The sequence below is a fragment of the Gossypium arboreum genome, chromosome 12, assembly GCF_025698485.1.
Source record: "Gossypium arboreum isolate Shixiya-1 chromosome 12, ASM2569848v2, whole genome shotgun sequence".
Taxonomy (NCBI): Eukaryota; Viridiplantae; Streptophyta; class Magnoliopsida; order Malvales; family Malvaceae; genus Gossypium; species Gossypium arboreum.
The window spans coordinates 110,937,520-110,957,222 of NC_069081.1; the positions used below are offsets into that span (position 1 = coordinate 110,937,520).

The 19,703-nt window shown below is 32.2% G+C and overlaps 2 protein-coding genes across 2 annotated transcripts; one reads left to right on the forward strand and one right to left on the reverse strand.

Moving 5' to 3' along the window:
* Positions 1-12,159: 12,159 nt before the first annotated feature.
* LOC108476674 (probable protein S-acyltransferase 7) lies at positions 12,160-15,560 on the forward strand. Its single transcript, XM_017778944.2, has 5 exons — positions 12,160-12,667; positions 13,184-13,366; positions 13,909-14,205; positions 14,410-14,643; positions 14,867-15,560. Exons 1-5 carry the CDS (start codon positions 12,572-12,574, stop codon positions 15,413-15,415), a joined length of 1,359 nt encoding a protein of 452 aa, XP_017634433.1. The 5' UTR covers positions 12,160-12,571; the 3' UTR covers positions 15,416-15,560.
* A 1,175-nt stretch (positions 15,561-16,735) lies between these two features.
* On the reverse strand, positions 16,736-18,821 carry LOC108477336 (mitochondrial import inner membrane translocase subunit TIM8). Its single transcript, XM_017779845.2, has 2 exons — positions 18,668-18,821; positions 16,736-17,092 (listed from the first exon to the last, which is right to left on the reverse strand). Exons 1-2 carry the CDS (start codon positions 18,713-18,715, stop codon positions 16,904-16,906), a joined length of 237 nt encoding a protein of 78 aa, XP_017635334.1. The 5' UTR covers positions 18,716-18,821; the 3' UTR covers positions 16,736-16,903.
* Between the last annotated feature and the right edge of the window lie 882 nt (positions 18,822-19,703).

Below are 19,703 nucleotides of genomic sequence, written 5' to 3' on the forward strand. Positions count from 1 at the left end.
AATGTTCAGGTAAGTTTAATACCTATTTGGTAGATGGTATTATGTATATAAAGTTTATTGAATTGGTGTAAACATATGGATGATGTTGGCATGAAATTGATAGATGAGTTGAGAATTTACAAGTTCTTATGTGTTGATGTTTCATATTTTATCTACTGCTGATGATTATGGTACGAACTTACTAAGCTTTTGAAAGCTTACTTTGTGTGTGTGTTTGCATTGTTTTATAGATATTGAAGCTACTGTGAGCTCTGGGATCGTCAAGGATCATCACCACACTATCGAACCTCATTTTGGTACTTCGAAAATGTATAAATATTAAAGTATGGCATGTATAGGCTAGAAGTTGTGGGATTATGTTTTGTGATGTATATATTTAGCCATGGGATATGGCTTGGTATGGTTGTGGATATGTCATGGTTTTGGTATAAGATATGTGATGAAATATGATATATTTGATATGTTTTTGTTGGACAAAAGAAATGGTAAATGTTGGTAAGTTTTGGCAAGTTTTAGCATGAAATTGAATGATGTATAGAAAGAAATGTTTTGACAAGCTTTTGACTTATGTTTTGATATAGATTGGTAAGGCTTATGAGTATGTATTTGTAACACCCCTTACCCGTATTTAATGCCGGAACAGGGTACGAGGCATTACCAGACTTAAACACAATAAAACATACACAAATCGTGATCATAAAACTTCATTCCAAATTAAATATTATTCAAACACATGCTTAAAGTCCCTTATACAGGCCTACGAGGCCTAAAATATTCGTTAGAGATAATCCGGGACCAAACCGAAAAATTTAAGAGTTCTGAGATAACTTAAGAAAAATTTATCTTGAAACAGGGCCACACGCCAGTATGAATAGAGACACACCCATGTGGATAGGCCGTGTGGTCACACACGCCCTTGTCCCAAGCCCGTGGAGCTCTCTGACTTACATTCAAGAAGAAACTCGAGTCACACGGCCTGAGCACATGCCCGTGTTGCTAGGCCGTGTGATAATTAAATTTCACAATTAAGGTGCAGACTTCACACGGCTACATTACACTGCCATGTTGGATCCTGTGTGAGTCACATGGCCAAGCTACACGCCCGTGTGCTAGACCGTGTGCCCAAACCTGGACATATTGTTTCTCGTTTTTAAGTTGCAGGGGACACACGGCCTTATCACATGCCCATGTTGTAGGCCGTGTGGATGGAAATAGGTCATTTAAGGCTACATTTCTCACCCTTTTTTATATCACTTGCACAAAATCACATTTATACACTAATAGAGTCTAACCAATCAATTATTTCAGGACAAAACATGTATATTTGTTTTTCAAACAAAAACATTAGATTCAACTTACTTATATACTTAATCATTCATACAATTACATTATCAAATCAACCCCTATACATGGCATATAAATTACAAAGTTGTTTAACAAAATCTACCGGAATAAATCTAGATAGTGTGATCCTTGATGTAGATCTGATCCTCCATATATATAAAAGTCAATCTACAAAACAAATAATAACATACTCAAGTAAGCTTATAGAAGCTTAGTAAGCTCATAGGCATAAAAACATAAATCTTACCGAACGTTGTACACAATCATATAACTTTTAATTTAACTAATTTTTCCTGTAAATCACAAAATCATTAATAAACTCATTTGAATAATTTCCATGTTGCTATTCACAAATTTAACTCTTATGGGCCCATTTCTCACTTACTTCCAAGTTAAATTAGGGAACAATAATGGAATTGAGTGCTTCATTATCACATTGCCATAGTAAAACATGGACTTGCACATAGTCACATATCACACACCGAAGCCATAGCCTTGCCATGGTCTTACACGGATCACATATCATACTGATGCCATATCCCAGATATGGTCTTATACAGAGGCACATTATCACATCATACCGATGCCATAGCCCAGTCATGGTTTTATACGGGAGTACATATCACAATGCACCGATGCCATAGCCCAGCTATGGTCTTATACGGGCGCACGTATCACATAGGCTATGGTCTTATACGGGCACACACATCACATCTATTCCGTCAATTTATCATGTTCATTAAATGAAAGCATTCAAAACCATTATTCCGACTAATTTTCACTTTTAGTTAAATATCATTTGGTAATTAATACAATTTGATAGTGTTTAACTACAATAAGATTCCTTAGTAATCATAATATTTTCATAATAAAACATTAAACTTTGCCATATGAACTTACCTGGGCTGATTTGCAAAAGTCGTAGAATTTTCAGGGACTATTCTTGTAATTTCTCCTTTCTACGATTCACTTCGTTTTCTTGATCTATAATTATAAAATCATTCCCTCATTAGCATCTAATTCAATTCTATTCTATTTCATAATTTATGCCCTTTAATTTTTAAAATTACACTTTTACCCCAAACTTTTTAAAATGTTACAATTTAGTCCCTACTCAATTTATTCATCAATTGAAATAATTTCTCTCAAAGAACACTTTATTTAAACATTATAATCTATTTCAAAATCTTTGACACACAAAGTTTCAACATAAAACCCTAATCACAACAACTTTTACAATTAGATCCTAAAAATCAGATCCTATAAAAATCTCTTCCAAAAATCATCATATAATAAAATTAGAACCCCAGTTCCGTACTAAATCATCATAAACTTTCAGCTCTTATTCCGTACTAAATCATCATAAACTTTCAGCTCTTACTCATGGAAACTTTCTAAATCATTCATAAAAGCAAAAACTAATGGATTGGATAATATGACCTAGTTGTAGAAGTCTCAAAATCACAAAAATTACAAGAAATAATTAAGAATTGAGCTTACATGTAAAAACATACCAGCTTAAGAAAATCTTTCAATGGTGTTTTTGCTGGAGAGGATGATGAAACATAAAGAAAATTCTAGATTTCATAATTTAATTCAATTTTTAACTATTAAATTTTAACTAAATTACCAATTTACCCTTACTTCACACCATTACTCAGCTAATGCTCACCTAACCGTCCAGCCCATTTTATTTTGGGCCAATTTTCTCTTTGAGTCCCTCTTATTTATTATTTAAGCTATTTAATCACTTCCCATAGTTTTACATCTTATTTAATTTAGCCCTTTTTCTTCAATTAACTATCAAAATGGTAAAATTTCTTAACGAAAATTTAATACTAACTTATTAACACTTCATATATATTTTTAGAAATATTTATGGCTCGGTTTATAAATTTGAGGTCTCGATACCTCGTTTTTATCTCATTTTATCTACAAATTTCCTTTAATTCATAATTTCACAAAAAAAATATTTCTAAAATCACATTTAACTTTTACTTACTAATATCTAAACTCACATGTCAGATTTAGTGATCTCAAATCACTATTTTGATATCACTGAAATTTGGGCAGTTACAGTATTTGATTGGAATTGATAAGTCACGAGTGGCTTATATTTTGGTTTAGAATTTGGCTGAATTGGTTGTGCATATATGCTTATTCCTTTGCTTGTAGGTTGACCCAAATTGGGGTGGCAAATTGGCTATTCAAATGGCTTGTTTTGGTCCACACGAGCAGAGACACGGACGTGTGTCTCAGCCGTGCGCTACACATGGTCACGTTACACGGCCGTGTATCCCCTAGGGTACCCTACGAATTAAAGGCAGTATACCCTCCAGTTTTGACACGGCCTAGACACACGAGCATGTCTATTGGTCGTGTGTGGCACACGGGCATGTGGTCAGCCATGTGGCTAAGTCAGTAGCCTCCCAAATTTTCACACGGCCTGGCACACGGGGGTGTCTTGTGGCCGTATGGACAAGTCAGTATGTATGCCTTATTTCGCCACGGCTTAGACACACGGGCGTGTCTAATTTCATGTGAGGTACATGGCCTATTCACATGGGCGTGTGACCTTTTAAAAGTTGAAAATTTTTATAAGTTCTGAAAAGTTCACATGTTATCGATTTAGTCCTAAATGCATGGATTAGACCTTGTATGCTCGGTTTAAGTTCGTAATGAATATGAATGAATGGTATTTTATTGAATTGAGATGGTATTTGATATTTGGTTGTTTTTATCTAGGTTATGAGTCTGGTAATGCCTCTTAACCTATTCCGGCGATGGATATGGGTTAGGGGTGTTACAGTTTGCCCCTATTTTTTTATCACTTTCGCCCTCAACCTTTAAAAGTTAGTCCATTTGATTTTTTAATATGAAAAGGTTAACTAAATCGTTAAAATTTTAGTTAATTACACTAGACATCCCCAAACTGTAACCTTTATTTAAAATTAGCCCCAAATTTTAAAACATTCTAATTACATCCCCCAAATTATTGAAGTTATGTCAATAAGATCTTTTTGTTACTAAACTCGGTAATTTAATCGTTAAATTAGACGTTATATTTCATGTGATATAATTTAAAATGAAAATTTTAAAGAAAAATGAAAATTGTGAAAATGAGTGTTGCAAAAATTTTAGTCTTGAGGTTTTCGAAATTTTTATAGAAGCTTTATTGTTTGCTCTCTCTTTTTTCGATTTTATTTTATTTTTTGTTTTTACTTTTAAAAGTTATGTGACAATAATTTACTTTTATTTTAAATTTCATTTTAAATCATGTCATATAAGATTCGATGTGTCATTTAGCAATTAAATTAATGAATTTAATAATAGAAGAACTTGATTGATATAACATCAATAATTTGGGGGTGTAATTGAAAGGTTTTGAAGTTTAGTGACTCGTTTAAAATGAGGGTCATGGTTTGAGGGTGTACAATGCAATCAACTCTCAAATTTTTAATAGCATGATGTGAAAATTCACATTATAATCTGCGTATACTTTTGTTGATACAGAATACAAGGGAGGAGAACAAAGAGGAGGTTAAGGTGGAGCTATGAAGGTCGATTCACCTGTAAAGCTGAGAGCAGAACAAGGACAAGAGGACAAGCTGATTGAGAGGGCAAATGTTCATAGTTTTCTAGGGTATTTATAGGAAAGGTCCTCTTATCCATTGGTATGACCCTGGCTAGATAAGTGTTTAATCCCATTAAATGCGCAATGGATAATCATAGGCACATATTATGAGATTATATCAGTATGAGGTAGTCAAGCTGAAATAGACTCATTATTGTCTTGGAAGTGTGTTTATAGTAGGATAGTGTTTAATTTTGTTTGAAGTGGGATAGATGGCTCAAGAGGTTAATCTTGTTCTGAAAAATGTCTTCTTGGTGGAGCGATATAACAACTTCAAAAAAAATTAATAAAAATATTAAAAAGTTCATACAAATTTTTTAAAAAATTAGACATATTAGCAATGAAGTCTATGTAGATTACAAGCTGAGCTACCATGTTAATACTATTAAAATTTTAACAATTCAATCAATTTTTTTGTTCAAAACAGAGTAATTTTGACTAAATTTTGAAGATTGAAAGCCAAAGTGATAAAAAAAAAGGGACCAAAATGACAAATGAATAAATGTAAAAGGCTAAGTTTTTCTTTAAACATATTGATATTGAAACCATAAAACTTACCTGAAAATGATTTGAATCCCTAACTAAGACCAAATACCAAATGTTTAATATGGATACTACTTGCCAATACATTTTAAAGCAATGATTAAAGTTATTATTTGACATTTAAATGATACAAATTCAAACTTTGTCATCTTTTTATTCTTCCCGATGATAAAAAATATTTAGGTACCACGCTCAAAGTATTATTCAGTATATTTGGTAATAGCTTATAAACCAACCCAATATCATTACTTATGAATACAATGTCGTTGCTTTTAGGAAAAATGTAACGCCCCAATTTTCGGGAATTCTGTGAATGTTGGCATAAGTTTAATTATGTTAGTGGGCCTCTAGAAAGCCAAGCTTAAGATAGAACCCGATAATTTTAGTTAATTTTTGTTCCATAAGAAAAAGGGGGTGAAATTATGCAATAGAACCTATGTGAAAATGTTTGAAAATGCTATAGGCTAAATTGAAGTGGCCAAATAAATAGGAGTGCAAAATAGGAGGATTTGCATGACAAACCTCCCATTTACATAAAGTGGCCAGCCATCATGTTGTTGTAGACAATATGAGCACTTGATATCCATAATTTATGGTACAAATTGATACAAATTGATAATGGGTTAGGTAAATGTTCCATGATAATGGGTTAGGTAAACGTTCCATGATAATGGTTTAGGTAAATGTTCCATGATGGGAATTTCATGTCTTTTGTATTAAAGAATTAAATGGATGAAATATGAAATTTTATTAAAAGAAAAAGGGGTGAAAAGAACAAAGTTTTGTCCATATTTGTTCATCATAGCCTAAAGTTAGAGAAGAGAAAGGAGAGGAGAAAGCTCTTGAATGATCGGTCACTTGGGGAAGAAAATTGAAGGTAAGTTCATGGTAGTTTGCTTCTATCTTGATGTTCATGAGTTCTTCTTGATTCTACCTTAACTCTTGAAGCATATTTTGGTTTTTGGTTGTGCTGTGAGCATTTGGTCATGAATTAAAATGAAGGAAATGGTTGTTGTTTCATGTTCTTTTGATGAAAAATGGAAGATAGGTGAAGTTGAGCCAAACAAATGAGCATGCATGTGCCTTAGATGCTAAGGGGAAAAATCGGCTAACATGTTGTGCTTTAAAATGATGAAATAGAGACTATACTTAAGTAAACTCATAGATATATGATGATTGATTGGTGATATACATGTTTAAATAACATGCATGCAAGTTATGTGTGAAAGAGTGAATTTGGTAATAAATCTGCTTGGGACAGCAGCAATAATGTGAATTTGGAAAATCACCATAAATTGTGGGAGATGAATTAGAAGCTGAATAAATTATGTAATTAAAGCTTGTTGAGTCTAGTTTCAAATGAAATAAACGAGAACATATTTTGAATTCTGTACAATGAGAAATTTGATTCGTAATGAAGAGTGGTCAGATTAGTCAAACAGTGAAACATGGGAAACTTTAAGAAAAATCTGGTATTGATTGGCCATACCAAAAATTCTGAAAATTTTATGGATAGAAGATATATGAGTCTATTTTCAGGGAAAATTAATGGCACTTGATTTGGAGTTTCGTAGCTCCAGTTATAAATAATTTAGTGACTGTTGCTCAAGAAGACAGCTTGCAGTGAAATTATGATTATGTGGTAAACATTGACAAAAATTTGTTAATGAGTTGCTTATTGTTTTCTTATAAGCTTACTATGATCTGTAGGTGTGGTTGGCCGAATATTGTAAGGGGTTAATACGTAGTTCGTATTTGAATAGTTAGATTAATGTGTTAGTAATCCAATTGTAGGCAGTTCGTGTGTGGATCTCGTCAGCATATCGTCGCAAACAGGTGTGTAACTAACACCCTCTTTCTTAGTCTAGATCGGCAAAAGTCGAAAAGTCGAAATGCCGAAAATCGGTATTTTGTAGATTTGCGAATGTGCGAATGCTCGTGAGGTAAATCGATTAATGTTTTTGGTAAACTGCAAAATTTGGACTGCAAAGTGCATGATTTCTGTGCCCTCGATATTTTTGGGCTTAATGGGCCAAAATTGGAATGATGGGCCAACGGGCCCAATTCGGTAAGAACCCTCGGTAGTGATTCTGTTAGTACGTGAAAGGTAGGAATATGCATGAAAAACCCTAAAATAGATAAATTACTGAAATACCTTTAAAAGTGAAAAATTTACAGTTTTACCCCTAGGAGATAAATTACCGAAATACCTATAGGGTTAAATTGACCTAAATGCATGTTTGACCGTTGTTATTTACTGCATGCCATGTTGTTATTATCTGATGCATGGGACTGGGATATTGACGAAGGAAGTACTGAAAGTGGCTTGTCCACGATCTTGGAGGCTTTGCCTCAATTTACTATTAATCGAGTAGCAAGGTCAAAATCGTGGAGTGTTGGGTGGGTGGGTTGAGCTATTCCCACATGGAGTGTATGGCTGGTACGGTGGAGTGTAGTGGTTGGTAGGTTGAGTAGTCTCCCAAATGGGCTTGCATATGTTTCTTGATGTTGCATGTATTTTGAAATGGGCCTATGGGCCATACTCATTATCTCAATAAGGGCTAAGGCCCGTTTATTGTAATCGAAAGGGTTCGGCCCAGACCATCATTACCTAAATGGGCTTAGGCCCAATAGGCTTGAGCTGACTTGGGCTTTGAATGGGTTTTCCTTACACATGAGTTTCCCAAACTCACCCTTTTATTTTCAACCACGCAGAAATCCCCAACCATAGTGGGCTTGGAGTCGTGAGGGAATTCGAGTGGCCACCCGCTCGAAAGTTTGGTTTTCTTCTAGTGAATGGACATCCTATTATTTACGTTGAGGTTTGGGTTTTTAAATGTAATAAGGCCGCTTAATTATTTTTGATGGTTTTAATATGTATTACTAAGATAGGTATTACTTATTTTAACTGTTGAAATTGGATAGCTTTAGGGCGCGTTTTCAAAAAAAAAGGGGGGCTTTAGTAATTTGATAGTTTGGATCCCATCATCCTAATGTATTTATATATACCCACGCGCGCGCGTATATATTAAAAGGAAGGTCCAAATTACGTAACACATACCATTCTCTCTCTCTCTTTCTTTTTAATTTTTAAACATGGTTAATTTTTAATTTTAGTTCCTTTAATATGTTTAAATTTTAGATTTAATTCTCTTTGCTCTATGTATTTTTATAATGTTATTAATTAGTTCAAATAGTTAATATAGTTAATTTTAAAATTAAAATATTATATGATTATATATAATTTGAAAGTAGATTTTAAATCCAAGAAATAAAGGGATTAAATCTTAAAAATAAAAGTAGGATGACTAAATTTTAAATGTACGAAATTTAGAGTCATAGTTATTTGACCCAGATCAGTTAACTTGCGAGTCGGTATAACCCAATCTAAAAACCAATTAAACTGATTTTTATTTTTTAATAATTTATTTAATTGAAGTATACAACTAATGACTCGACAGATTTAACATCAACTCAATTATGAAAATTTAATTTAAAATATATTTTAATATTTAAATTTTATTTTATAATTTAACACAAATAAATAATTAACGTAGAGTAAAAACTACATAAGTCGTATCTATCTCCTATGCATGAAGAGCTAACGATTCAAAATGTGAACCAATTTTGGGCTAATTGGGCATTTCTGAGTGATCTTTTAGCCCAAGCTGTTTTCTCTTTACAACCTATAAATGCTAAGCTTTTTTTTTTAACTTTATTTTAGTTGTTTATATATATATTCCTAGTTTCTTATCTCAATTTTCATGTGATATGTATATATCTATTTAATTATATTAATTATTAATTTAAAATAATTTTAAAATTTGTAATGTTGAACAAATAAAATGATTCAAAATAAAAATCATATAAATATGATTGCTTGATTTTTGTTAGTCTTTATTTATGATATTATAATGATTATAAAAATCATATATGATATTTTTATATGTGATATTAATTTTGACAAAAATAAATATTTAAGAATGTATTTATTTTAAGATCTCTAATTTAATTTCATATAAATTAATACTAATATATACCAAATATGTATATATTCATATTAAAATTTATTGTTATTACATAAATATATAACTATTGTAAACTCTTAAATAATTTAATTAATACATTAACTAATATAGAAAAATAAAATAGTATTATCGTATTCTAATCATAATTAAATATATCCATCTAAAACTTCTAATATTGAATTAAAATTTGTGAGAAATTTATCATTTTGTCTTGGATTTTAAAGATGAGATCTTGTGAATTTCACTTGATAATATTAATATTTCATTTTTATAATCAATATTATGTTTTAAGAGAAGGATTGAATGAAACTCGATTTCACGTCATTTTTATAAATGAGAAAAATCTAATTTATCATTCTCTTATTAGAGATAGATAAGAATGACATGAAATTATAATATCATACAATCTTTCTCATATTTTAATTGATAAATGAGTTAATAATCCATATATTCCCAAATATGTTTTTGGAATGTGAGAGGCTTCTATTTCCATTCATTGCTGCTAGGTTTCATTTTTGTTTGTGTTTCTTTTGATTTTTCTTTTATTCAAGTGCCTTTGAATTTGTTCTAAAGTTTTTATTTATCTTTTAACGTATTTTGCATTTTGATTTTAGTCAAGCGGAAAGAATCTGAAAAAATCTTGTGAAGAAAAGGGAAACCAAAGTTCAGAGAGAGGGAGAGGAAAAAATAGAAGAAGAAAAAGCTTACCAAATTTTGTACTTGCAACTCTTGAGAGTTTTGTTTTTATGCTTAAGCACAATTAAATCAATGTCTTTCAAGATGTTGCAACAATAATAATACCAACCAAATTAAAATTTAATCATTGGTAGTTTATTGTTAGTTTGTTAATTTCTCCCTTACCGCAACACATAATAGAAAAATCAATAATTCCTTAATAAAATTTAGAAGTAATTGGTGCTTCGATAATTTGCAAAAGAAGCATGCACCCCATCTCATAGATATGAGCGTGTTGTTAAACATCTTATGGTCATGGTTAATTATTATTGTTGAAGTTCCAATCTAGAGCACACCACCTAAAGACAAACGTGCATGATAGTCTTTTATTAGATAACAAATCAAAAGAAAATCTTGATCAAAGCATGGAGACGAAATTAAATTATAAATTTTGTAATAGTAAAAATATAATTTTATCATTTTAATACCTTATATATCTTTATAATTTTAAAAAATTAAATCAAATGTTTATCAATTTTGGGGAGCTAAAATGTAATTTTACCTTTACTATTTAAAATTTTAAAGAGCTTAAATTGAAATTTTTTTCATTTTAGGGACAGAACCTCTGCCAATCCCTCTAGCTATGCCCCTAAATCTAGTATAAAATTTGATACAACCAAATTTCAAGATGTAGTGATAATGATAAAGACTCGCATATATCAACGAGTTAAAATACAAGCCAGTTAATTAGATGTTAAAAAGATACAAGCAGAAATCACTTAATTGATGTTACAAATTGCTGAAGATACAGTCAGTTAGATGAATTGAATTAGAGAAGCAGTATGGTCAACATCTTGGAAGTTGAAGGAGAAACATTTTATGCACTCGACTGCATCCTCCGGCAAACAAAGTTATGTGGCTCCAATGAAAGAACTTTAGATTAGATATTTGTCATGGCATGCTCCAACATTACAAGCTAGTCTTTTCTCTCTACCAAAATTGCTTTTGACTTTTTAGTAATTTTGTCTTTTTATTGCATGATTCCACTCCAACGACAATGATATTTTTAATTATCAGTGGAGAAGAAATAGATGTCTACTCCCATGACAACCACGTTTTAATTATTTTTTCCAACTTTACATTAGGCTTATATTGCATTAAGTTAGATTTCTAGATTTTTTTTTTTTTAGTAAAATCCCTGTAGATTTCTAGATTTTTTTTTAGTAAAATCCCTGCTCAAAACTTTTATGAATCCAATTTCTTAATAATATTGGTTTTTTTAATATTGATTCTTAATTATTATTTAAAAAGAATCGGTTAATATTTTATTTCATTTGATGTTATAAATATTAAAATTATATATAAACTTTAATTTAATGTGCATTGCATATATAGATTTTAATTTGGTGTAATTATATACGTGAAACTCTAATTGTGATTCAAATATATACTTAAAATTTTAATTTTAATTTAATCATAAATATTTGAAAAAATAAATACATCAATTTATTTTTATACTGGATAACTATAATTATTTATATGTGTAATATATATAAATATAAAATGATGTTATATTAATAATTATATTAATAATTCATAAAATTAAATCAAATTAAAATTTTATGTATAAATTTACACAAAATTAAAATTCATATATAAAATTACACTAATTTATGTATATTTTTAGATTTATCCGAGGTGCTATAAAAAACTTATTCTTCAACGATCCGGAGTGTGTTCCCATTCCATTAATGAAATGGGACATCATGAACCATTGGCTGGCAGTGACACGGGCATCGCAGAGTCAGAATCATATGTATTTGTGGGAATGCCACTGTATTGAGGGTCAACATTATCATACATACATGCATACAAACCTGTCTTGTCAGAAAATGAGAATTTACCTACAGTTTATTATATGTCTATCCACATCATATTCTTAACCTGGCCTTGTCTTGTTCTTAATGGCTAATATTATTATTTTATCTTATTTGATAGTATAATGAAATATTAAATTACTAATTAATATATACCCACATAAATGGGAATCTTTAGAGCAATTTTGAAACTGTTGACCAGCTCGTCGTTGGACCATGGCCACCTTAGACGGCGGTTGCTGATTGGCTAAGTTATATAAAGTTATGAAAAGTCAATGCAAAATGTTGCCTTCAATATAAGGGAAAAAGTTGAAAAAAAGCCAACCCAAAATTAAAAAAAGAGCCGCCTTTTCTATTTTTTTTGCTGCTTTTCGCCAAGGAAGCTTTTTTTTTTCCCCCTTTTACTACTGTTATTCTTCATTTCTCTCTACTTAATTGAGAGGAAAGGAAAAAGGTTGAAATTTTGGAAGATGAACGGTTTTCAGCCTCCTCGACCAGATTTGGCTGATGAAGCTAATCATGGTGATGGTTTCATTAGAACTTATAAAGCTTGGAAAGGCAGCAATGTAAGCAAAAAAAAAAAAAAACTTTCTTTTATATCTCTTTTGATGGTTTGTTTATCAAAGATCTGAAATTTAGGGTTGATTTGATGGAATCAAAAGTGTCTGTTTATGGGTTTTTATTGCGATATGATTGATGGGAAAGGGTTCTTTTTTGTGTTTAAAGTTTGGTAACAAAACAAAAAGGTGTTTGGGTAATTGAATTTTCTCGGTTTTAGTTCTTTGGTAGTTCATGAGGTTGATTTGAATAAGGATCATTTGGAAGTGAAAGGCAATTGATTAAGCTTGATGTGAATTTTTGTGAATTAATTGAGATGTTGCAATATGACCCAACTTTTTTTTTTTTAATGAACAATCTGACCAACTTTAAGCATATGGAAGATCAATTAAGTCTCAATTGTAAATTAATCTAGGGAAAAATAATTCTGGGAAAATTGAGCTGCAGAGTATAAATATAATGCTTTTATTTTAACTATTGTTTATGCCAATCGTTTCTGGGTCTTTTTTTTTTTTCTTCTGCAGGTATTTGTTTTGGGAGGAAGATTTATATTTGGACCTGATGTGAGATCCCTTTTCTTCACCATCTTCTTAATTGTTGCTCCTGTTGCTGTCTTCTGCGTCTTTGTAGCAAGAAAATTAATGGATGACTTCCCTCATCACCTCGGAATATCAATAATGGCTGTTGTTGTGGCTCTCACTTTATCTGTTAGTTCATTCCCTTCGTTAAAACACCATTGTTTTTCATGTATGCTGCTTTTTGTCACTGATGTTCTGCGTATTGAATATATTGTTTATGTTGATTTTATGATGTGGTATGGTTATTAAATGTTGATGCTCGCATTTCTGCTATTGTATGAAAGATGTCATGAATCATTTAGTTTTGCTAGTGATTGTCTGCATATAGAGTGCTTTTTTGTGTCACTGACGTTCGGCATAACGAACTCTTGGAAACGGTAGTGTCTAAGGTGATTTTACGACAGGATACAACTCTCTAAATACGATACTAAACATCGATGGTCGCTTGCCTTAGAATACAAGTTCTACCATCGTATTTGCTATTGATCGTTGAATGCAGTTCCAGTGTTTCCTCAAGTTATCAATTCAATACTTAATTTTGTACAAAAATAAAAAGTTTATTTTGTATTCTTAAATCACATTTTGATATTCAAACTTATTTGTGATAATTGGTTTGATATTCCAAAATCACTGCAAATATAACTAGTTACAGTTGACTTATGTTTCCTCAGGATATAACTCTTCTTCTACTAGCCTCAGGAAGAGATCCCGGTATAATTCCACGAAACTTGCACCCGCCCGAACCTGAAGGTTATGAAGGAATGACTGAAGTTCGGCCTGGCCAAACTCCACCATTACGATTACCGCGTACAAAGGATGTGATTGTCAATGGTATAAGTGTGAAGATCAAATATTGTGATACATGCATGCTGTACAGACCTCCCCGATGTTCTCACTGTTCGATATGCAATAACTGCGTTGACAGATTTGACCACCACTGCCCTTGGGTTGGTCAGTGTATCGGACTGGTAATACAAATTGTTTTACGTGATACTCTATTTTCTTCTTCCAAACTAGTGGTAGCAGCAGCACTATGTTTTCGTGAACTTTTTTTGGCTATTTCTTTAGTTCCTTAACATCTGTTTAAAGCCCTTTGTTTTCCCCTCATTTTGATATAGGCACGATCCCTTTACAGTGTCTCTGATTTTTGTTTTCTGCTCCTTTTGGTGCAGCGGAATTACCGATTCTTCTTCATGTTTGTCTTCTCTACAACTCTACTTTGTTTATACGTGCACGGATTTTGCTGGGTTTATATCCGGAGGATCATGAATGGCGAGGAGGCTACAGTCTGGAAAGCGATGACTAAAACCCCTGCCTCCATTGTGCTAATAATCTACACCTTCATTTCAGTTTGGTTTGTTGGTGGATTGACTGTCTTTCATTTGTATCTAATCAGTACAAACCAGGTAATATTTATATTCCGGTTCATTATACGTTCATACTGTCAAAAATTTCAAATTCTAGCACTTCGAATCTGTTTTAACGTATATCGCTTTTCCAGTAAACCACGGACTACTTCTAAACCTACGACATAAGTTTATTATGTTTGAATCTTGTGGTGTTCTATTTTTAGTGCTTTGCATTATCTTCAGCTGGAAATGACCAAGTTCTTTTTTATGCTTTTGGCAGTCTACATACGAGAATTTTAGGTACCGGTATGATCGTCATGAGAATCCATACAACAAAGGGGTCATCAGGAACTTCTTGGAGGTATTCTGCACCAGTGTTCCTCCATCCAAGATAAACCTCAGGGAAAAGGTTCCAAAGGAACCAGCAATTGCACCGAGAACAGTGAGTGGAGGTTTTATCAGTCCAAACAACGGGAAAGCCATTGGAGACATCGAAATGGGGAGAAAGCCAGTTTGGGATGAGGCTTTAGGAGATATTAGCGATTATGAAGAACAACACAGTGTTGACTACAGCGACAAGGACAGCAGATTGCCTGATGTATCTCCTGATTTCAGTAGGATCCTTCCTCCGGATAACACGGAGGGGCGTGGTGTCATGCATCATCCTAGACGTTCGAGTTGGGGAAGAAACAGTGAAAGATGGGAAATATCACCCGAGATTCTTCCTCTGTCCAGAATTGGAGAATCTAAGAGGATGAATGGTAAGAGCAATGGGGAATCTACAAACCAGAATCAACAATTTGAAATGAGGTTATCAACTGTAAAATGAACAGAAAATAAAAATGAAACAGGAAAAAAAAAAATGGTGCGCATTCTGTTTGGTGTTGATTGGAACCAAATGCTTTAATTTTTCACATGCTAAACTGTTTTGTACCGTGTAATGAGTTGTGTTATTTCATTTTGCCAGAGTGTAATGGGTTGTGTTAATACGATACCTTGGGGCAGTTTTATTCCTCCCCAACAGAGAGAGAAAAAAAATGGTTTCAGTGATATTTTGGCCTGGGTTTACGCTTTTTTACTTCATTTCAAAATGCTTCCACTTAAATGGCAGTAAGCCACGGCAAACCGTGCAGAGGCTTATATATGCAATCGACCATAGTGACCGTGTCTCGCTGTGTTGAATGCTTAAAGAAAAATGAAGAATTTAGAGCTTACGTCCTATTGCGGAAGTTGCTGTTACATCGTGTGAGATGAACATCTCATCCTTCTGCAGTAGTTGTTCTTTTTCGGTGTTTGAACTTCAACCGTTCCACCATTTTATCATATAACCCTCGAAGAAATAATAATGGGTTTCAATGAAAATACGCAAGTTGGAACTACACCAGAAACTTATCAGTGTACCAGTTTGACTAATAAAAAGCTGACAGTAAATCAGTATAGATTAATTGAACCGAATTAAAAAAATATTGATTGAACCAAATTTTATCTTATTTAATATTTTTTAAATGAATTTTTATAAAACCAAACCAATGAACTGACCAATTGGCCATTTACAAAAGCGTTAAAAAAGGCAGTATGACGTTTATATAAAATGTTAATTATGATAAAAATACCAGAAGAAAATCAATCTACAACAAAGAGAATAAAATAAAACAGTAACGTGAAGTTAAAATTGGAGTAAACAAAACTTCACCAGTAAGGGCGTCGGATTGCGAAAAAGAGAATAAAAATAAAAATTAGCCATTTCTAAAGCCTGAACGCTGCTTTAATGATTCATTCATAGAAGGGGCCAAACCCTGACTTGTCTTTAGGGACAAACGAGCACTCTGATTACCTTTGGCGCCTACCATTGACTGATTCTAAGGTGCTCTACTCACACCAATCGGTGAAATATCGTCCATTTCGAGTTTCGACCTATTAGGTCCCATATTTTGTCCAAAAAGATATATCACACACTGAAGTTGGTGTGAATACTTGAATCCCAAGACTAATTCTAGAACACTGTCGATGTGAGATTCAGGACTCTTTCCTCTAATAATGACATTTTGACATGTAAAAGTGGTAAATACTGGCACAATAAAATACAAATGGGATAGCTGGTGAGTCCCCAAGAATAAAAAAGAAACAAGATGGATGCCAAGGCAAACTCTTTTAAGCCCACATAAAATCTTGAGATAATTAATTTGTAACCCACTGCAAGGGATGTCCTTCTGTAGGAATTTTAACAGAATACGAGTATTGGTTTAAAAAATACAGCAGATTTTGCAAGAAAAGCTCACAACTTGTAACCACGACTGCAGGCATAGTCTCCTCCAGGTTACTGCATTGACTGAACGCGTTTCATAATGATGAGTGTCAAGTCCATGTATCGTTGAGCACAATTAGAAAGACAAGCAGATTCACTCGAGCTGAATTTGTTCCCAGGAGTACTTGTGATACACTTGTCCCAGCACACACTTGTAAGCTTTGCCACCATCTCATTGACCATGGCTTTTTCCTTTTCTTGCTGTATAGCCACAACAAAATAAATCAAGAGCCTAAAATGGCAAGATCATAAGCTTCTCAATGTACTGGAAAGGCCACATAAGAAAATATTTTCGAATTTAATCCATCACAATTAACAACCATTAAGCGATTAGACTAATTATAAATCCCCTTATTGAATTATTGACATGAGTGTAATTGACTCAAAAAGTTTGACAAAAGCACTCAGCATATAATTAGAAGTTTCCATTCCTACATAATTTTCTCAGAGCTATACATGCTCCTAATCCTACCTTCTCTCTATTTTGCACTTTCAAATACCAGGTGCGCCGAAGACTTGTACAAGGATCCCGTTATTTGTACACTCATGCTTAGCCTATGTTGGCCAACAAATCAACAGAAGAATATGATACATTTGTCTCCTTCAAACCTAGTATGGACAAAGGATATGCATGGGCAGATGTGGCAATAATGTTTACCTATAACTGAAGTCCCTCATGTTTATTTTTGTGGACTCCTTTCAAAGTTCTTCCTATAGAATATGCTAATTGTATCATACACACAACATGCCAATAAATACTAAATGGATCTTGCATACTAATGTCCTAAGAGTACTTTCTAAGGTTTTCGTATTAAGTAATATTTTCTCTCATTGGACTGAAAATCAGTGTATAAACTGTCACCAACTGCAATTGTAAGAGAAAATTACTGTAACCAGAAATACTAACCTCAAAGTGTGCTTAGGTCATTCACTAACAAAATCTAGACTAAAAAATAATACTACAAACTGCCACTGAGAGTAAAAGCAAACCAGAATCTAATGGTTCCACCTAGAATATACCACTTAATATACATAGTTTTGTGCAAAATGATGAAACTATTTTATAAAATGAACAAACAAAAATCCTCAGACTATTAACTTCTGATAAAGAAGATATTACATAAATATCTTTCTTTTAAAGGATTTTGCTAAAGAGTGTCTTAAAAGCACTCTTCAAAGCTACTCTATACAGTAACATCTCTATCTAATGTATTGAAATGATCAATAAAGTTGCAAATATTACCTTTAATATAATAATCTTATGATAAATAGTATATTAGCTTACCTAAAAGTGTAATCTCAAGACACTCGTTAGCAAAACTCTTAAAAAAGTGCCAAACAATAATTAGTGGAACCGGTTAAAGAGATAAATACAGAAAGCAACGTCTAATTAGCAGCACCATTTTTTCTTAAATTCAAAGTTAGTAAAATACTAAATACAAAAGAAAAAACTCATGATCTGGTAACAATTATCAACCTGTGCCCATAGGCACCAGTTACGCGAACCCTAAAAAGGAAACTGCAAAATATATCATATAAAATAACTTAAGGGAATGCCATGAACAAATTAGCCTGACTTACCACCATGATTTTGCTTTATATTTTATTTGAAACTAAAATCTTTACAAAGGCAATAAAATCAAAACTCCAACAGTGTAAAACCCATCAAATCATCAAATCAGAGAAGGTTTGAACTTTGGGTGATAAAATTAACAGAAATAAGAGCAATTAACAGGTTATTTATGCAATGAAACAAAAAAATGAGAGAGAGCATACATTGAGGAATCGTTGCAAATCAGGAGAATTGAGAGCTGATGCATCCATTTGGAGAAGACTAAATTTAGCACTACGTTGGAAATGGCAGCCAAAAGGAAAATTAGCCTAAAACCCTCTTTCAAACACATCAAATTCGCAAAACCCTAAAGAAATACTGTATGTAGATGGGCTGGACTAAGCACATGACCAGTGTAAGCCCATTAATACTCTCTTATGGGTTAAATCTTTTCCTTTTAAAGGCCCCAAAAGTTGGTTCCCGAATTAGCCCCATTAAAATTACTATGGTCCATTTGGATGGGGAATGGCAGTGCGGTGAAATCTTTTAATTTACAGTTCTGGTAACTAATTTTACCACCACAGCGAGTTGGGTATTTGGGTCTTTTTAAATTATCTAAATTCGAATTCATAAACTACTTAAAATTTTGAATCTACGAATTATTTACAAATGTTTTTAGTATTATTACCTAAACCCAAACTAAATATTATTTGCTATATATTTGAACATGCAAAAATTTGCATTTAACATTTTTTTATCATATGTTTGCTATTCGAATCCCCAAAATTCAAATATGAATATGGGAAATAATATAAAGTCGAATAAAAATTAATTTAAATAAAATTTAGGTTTAAAAGGCTTAATAAAAAAATTATCTTTTTTTTCACTTAATTGAATACTTGAACTATTAAAATACATCAAAAAAAATAAAAAAATTAATCAATAAATTTATTTTAAAAATTGCAAAATCATATAAAACTATTGAATATATAAAATTTAAATTTTATTTAAAACTATTTAAAAAAAAAGAAACTTTAAAAGAAAGAAAGAAAGAAGAGAAGAGTAAAAAGGGGATGCAATTCTTTCTTTTTTACTTATATCATATAAGTTTGTACATGAGCTAAGAGCTTCAAGTACACTGAATAAAACAATTAAAACTCCCTATAACTTTTATGCAAGTTTTTAGGAGTCGGAATGTCATCCATGTTATTCTTTTAGGTTTTGAGAATTGAAAGGAGCTCATCCCCTTTATGAATTTAT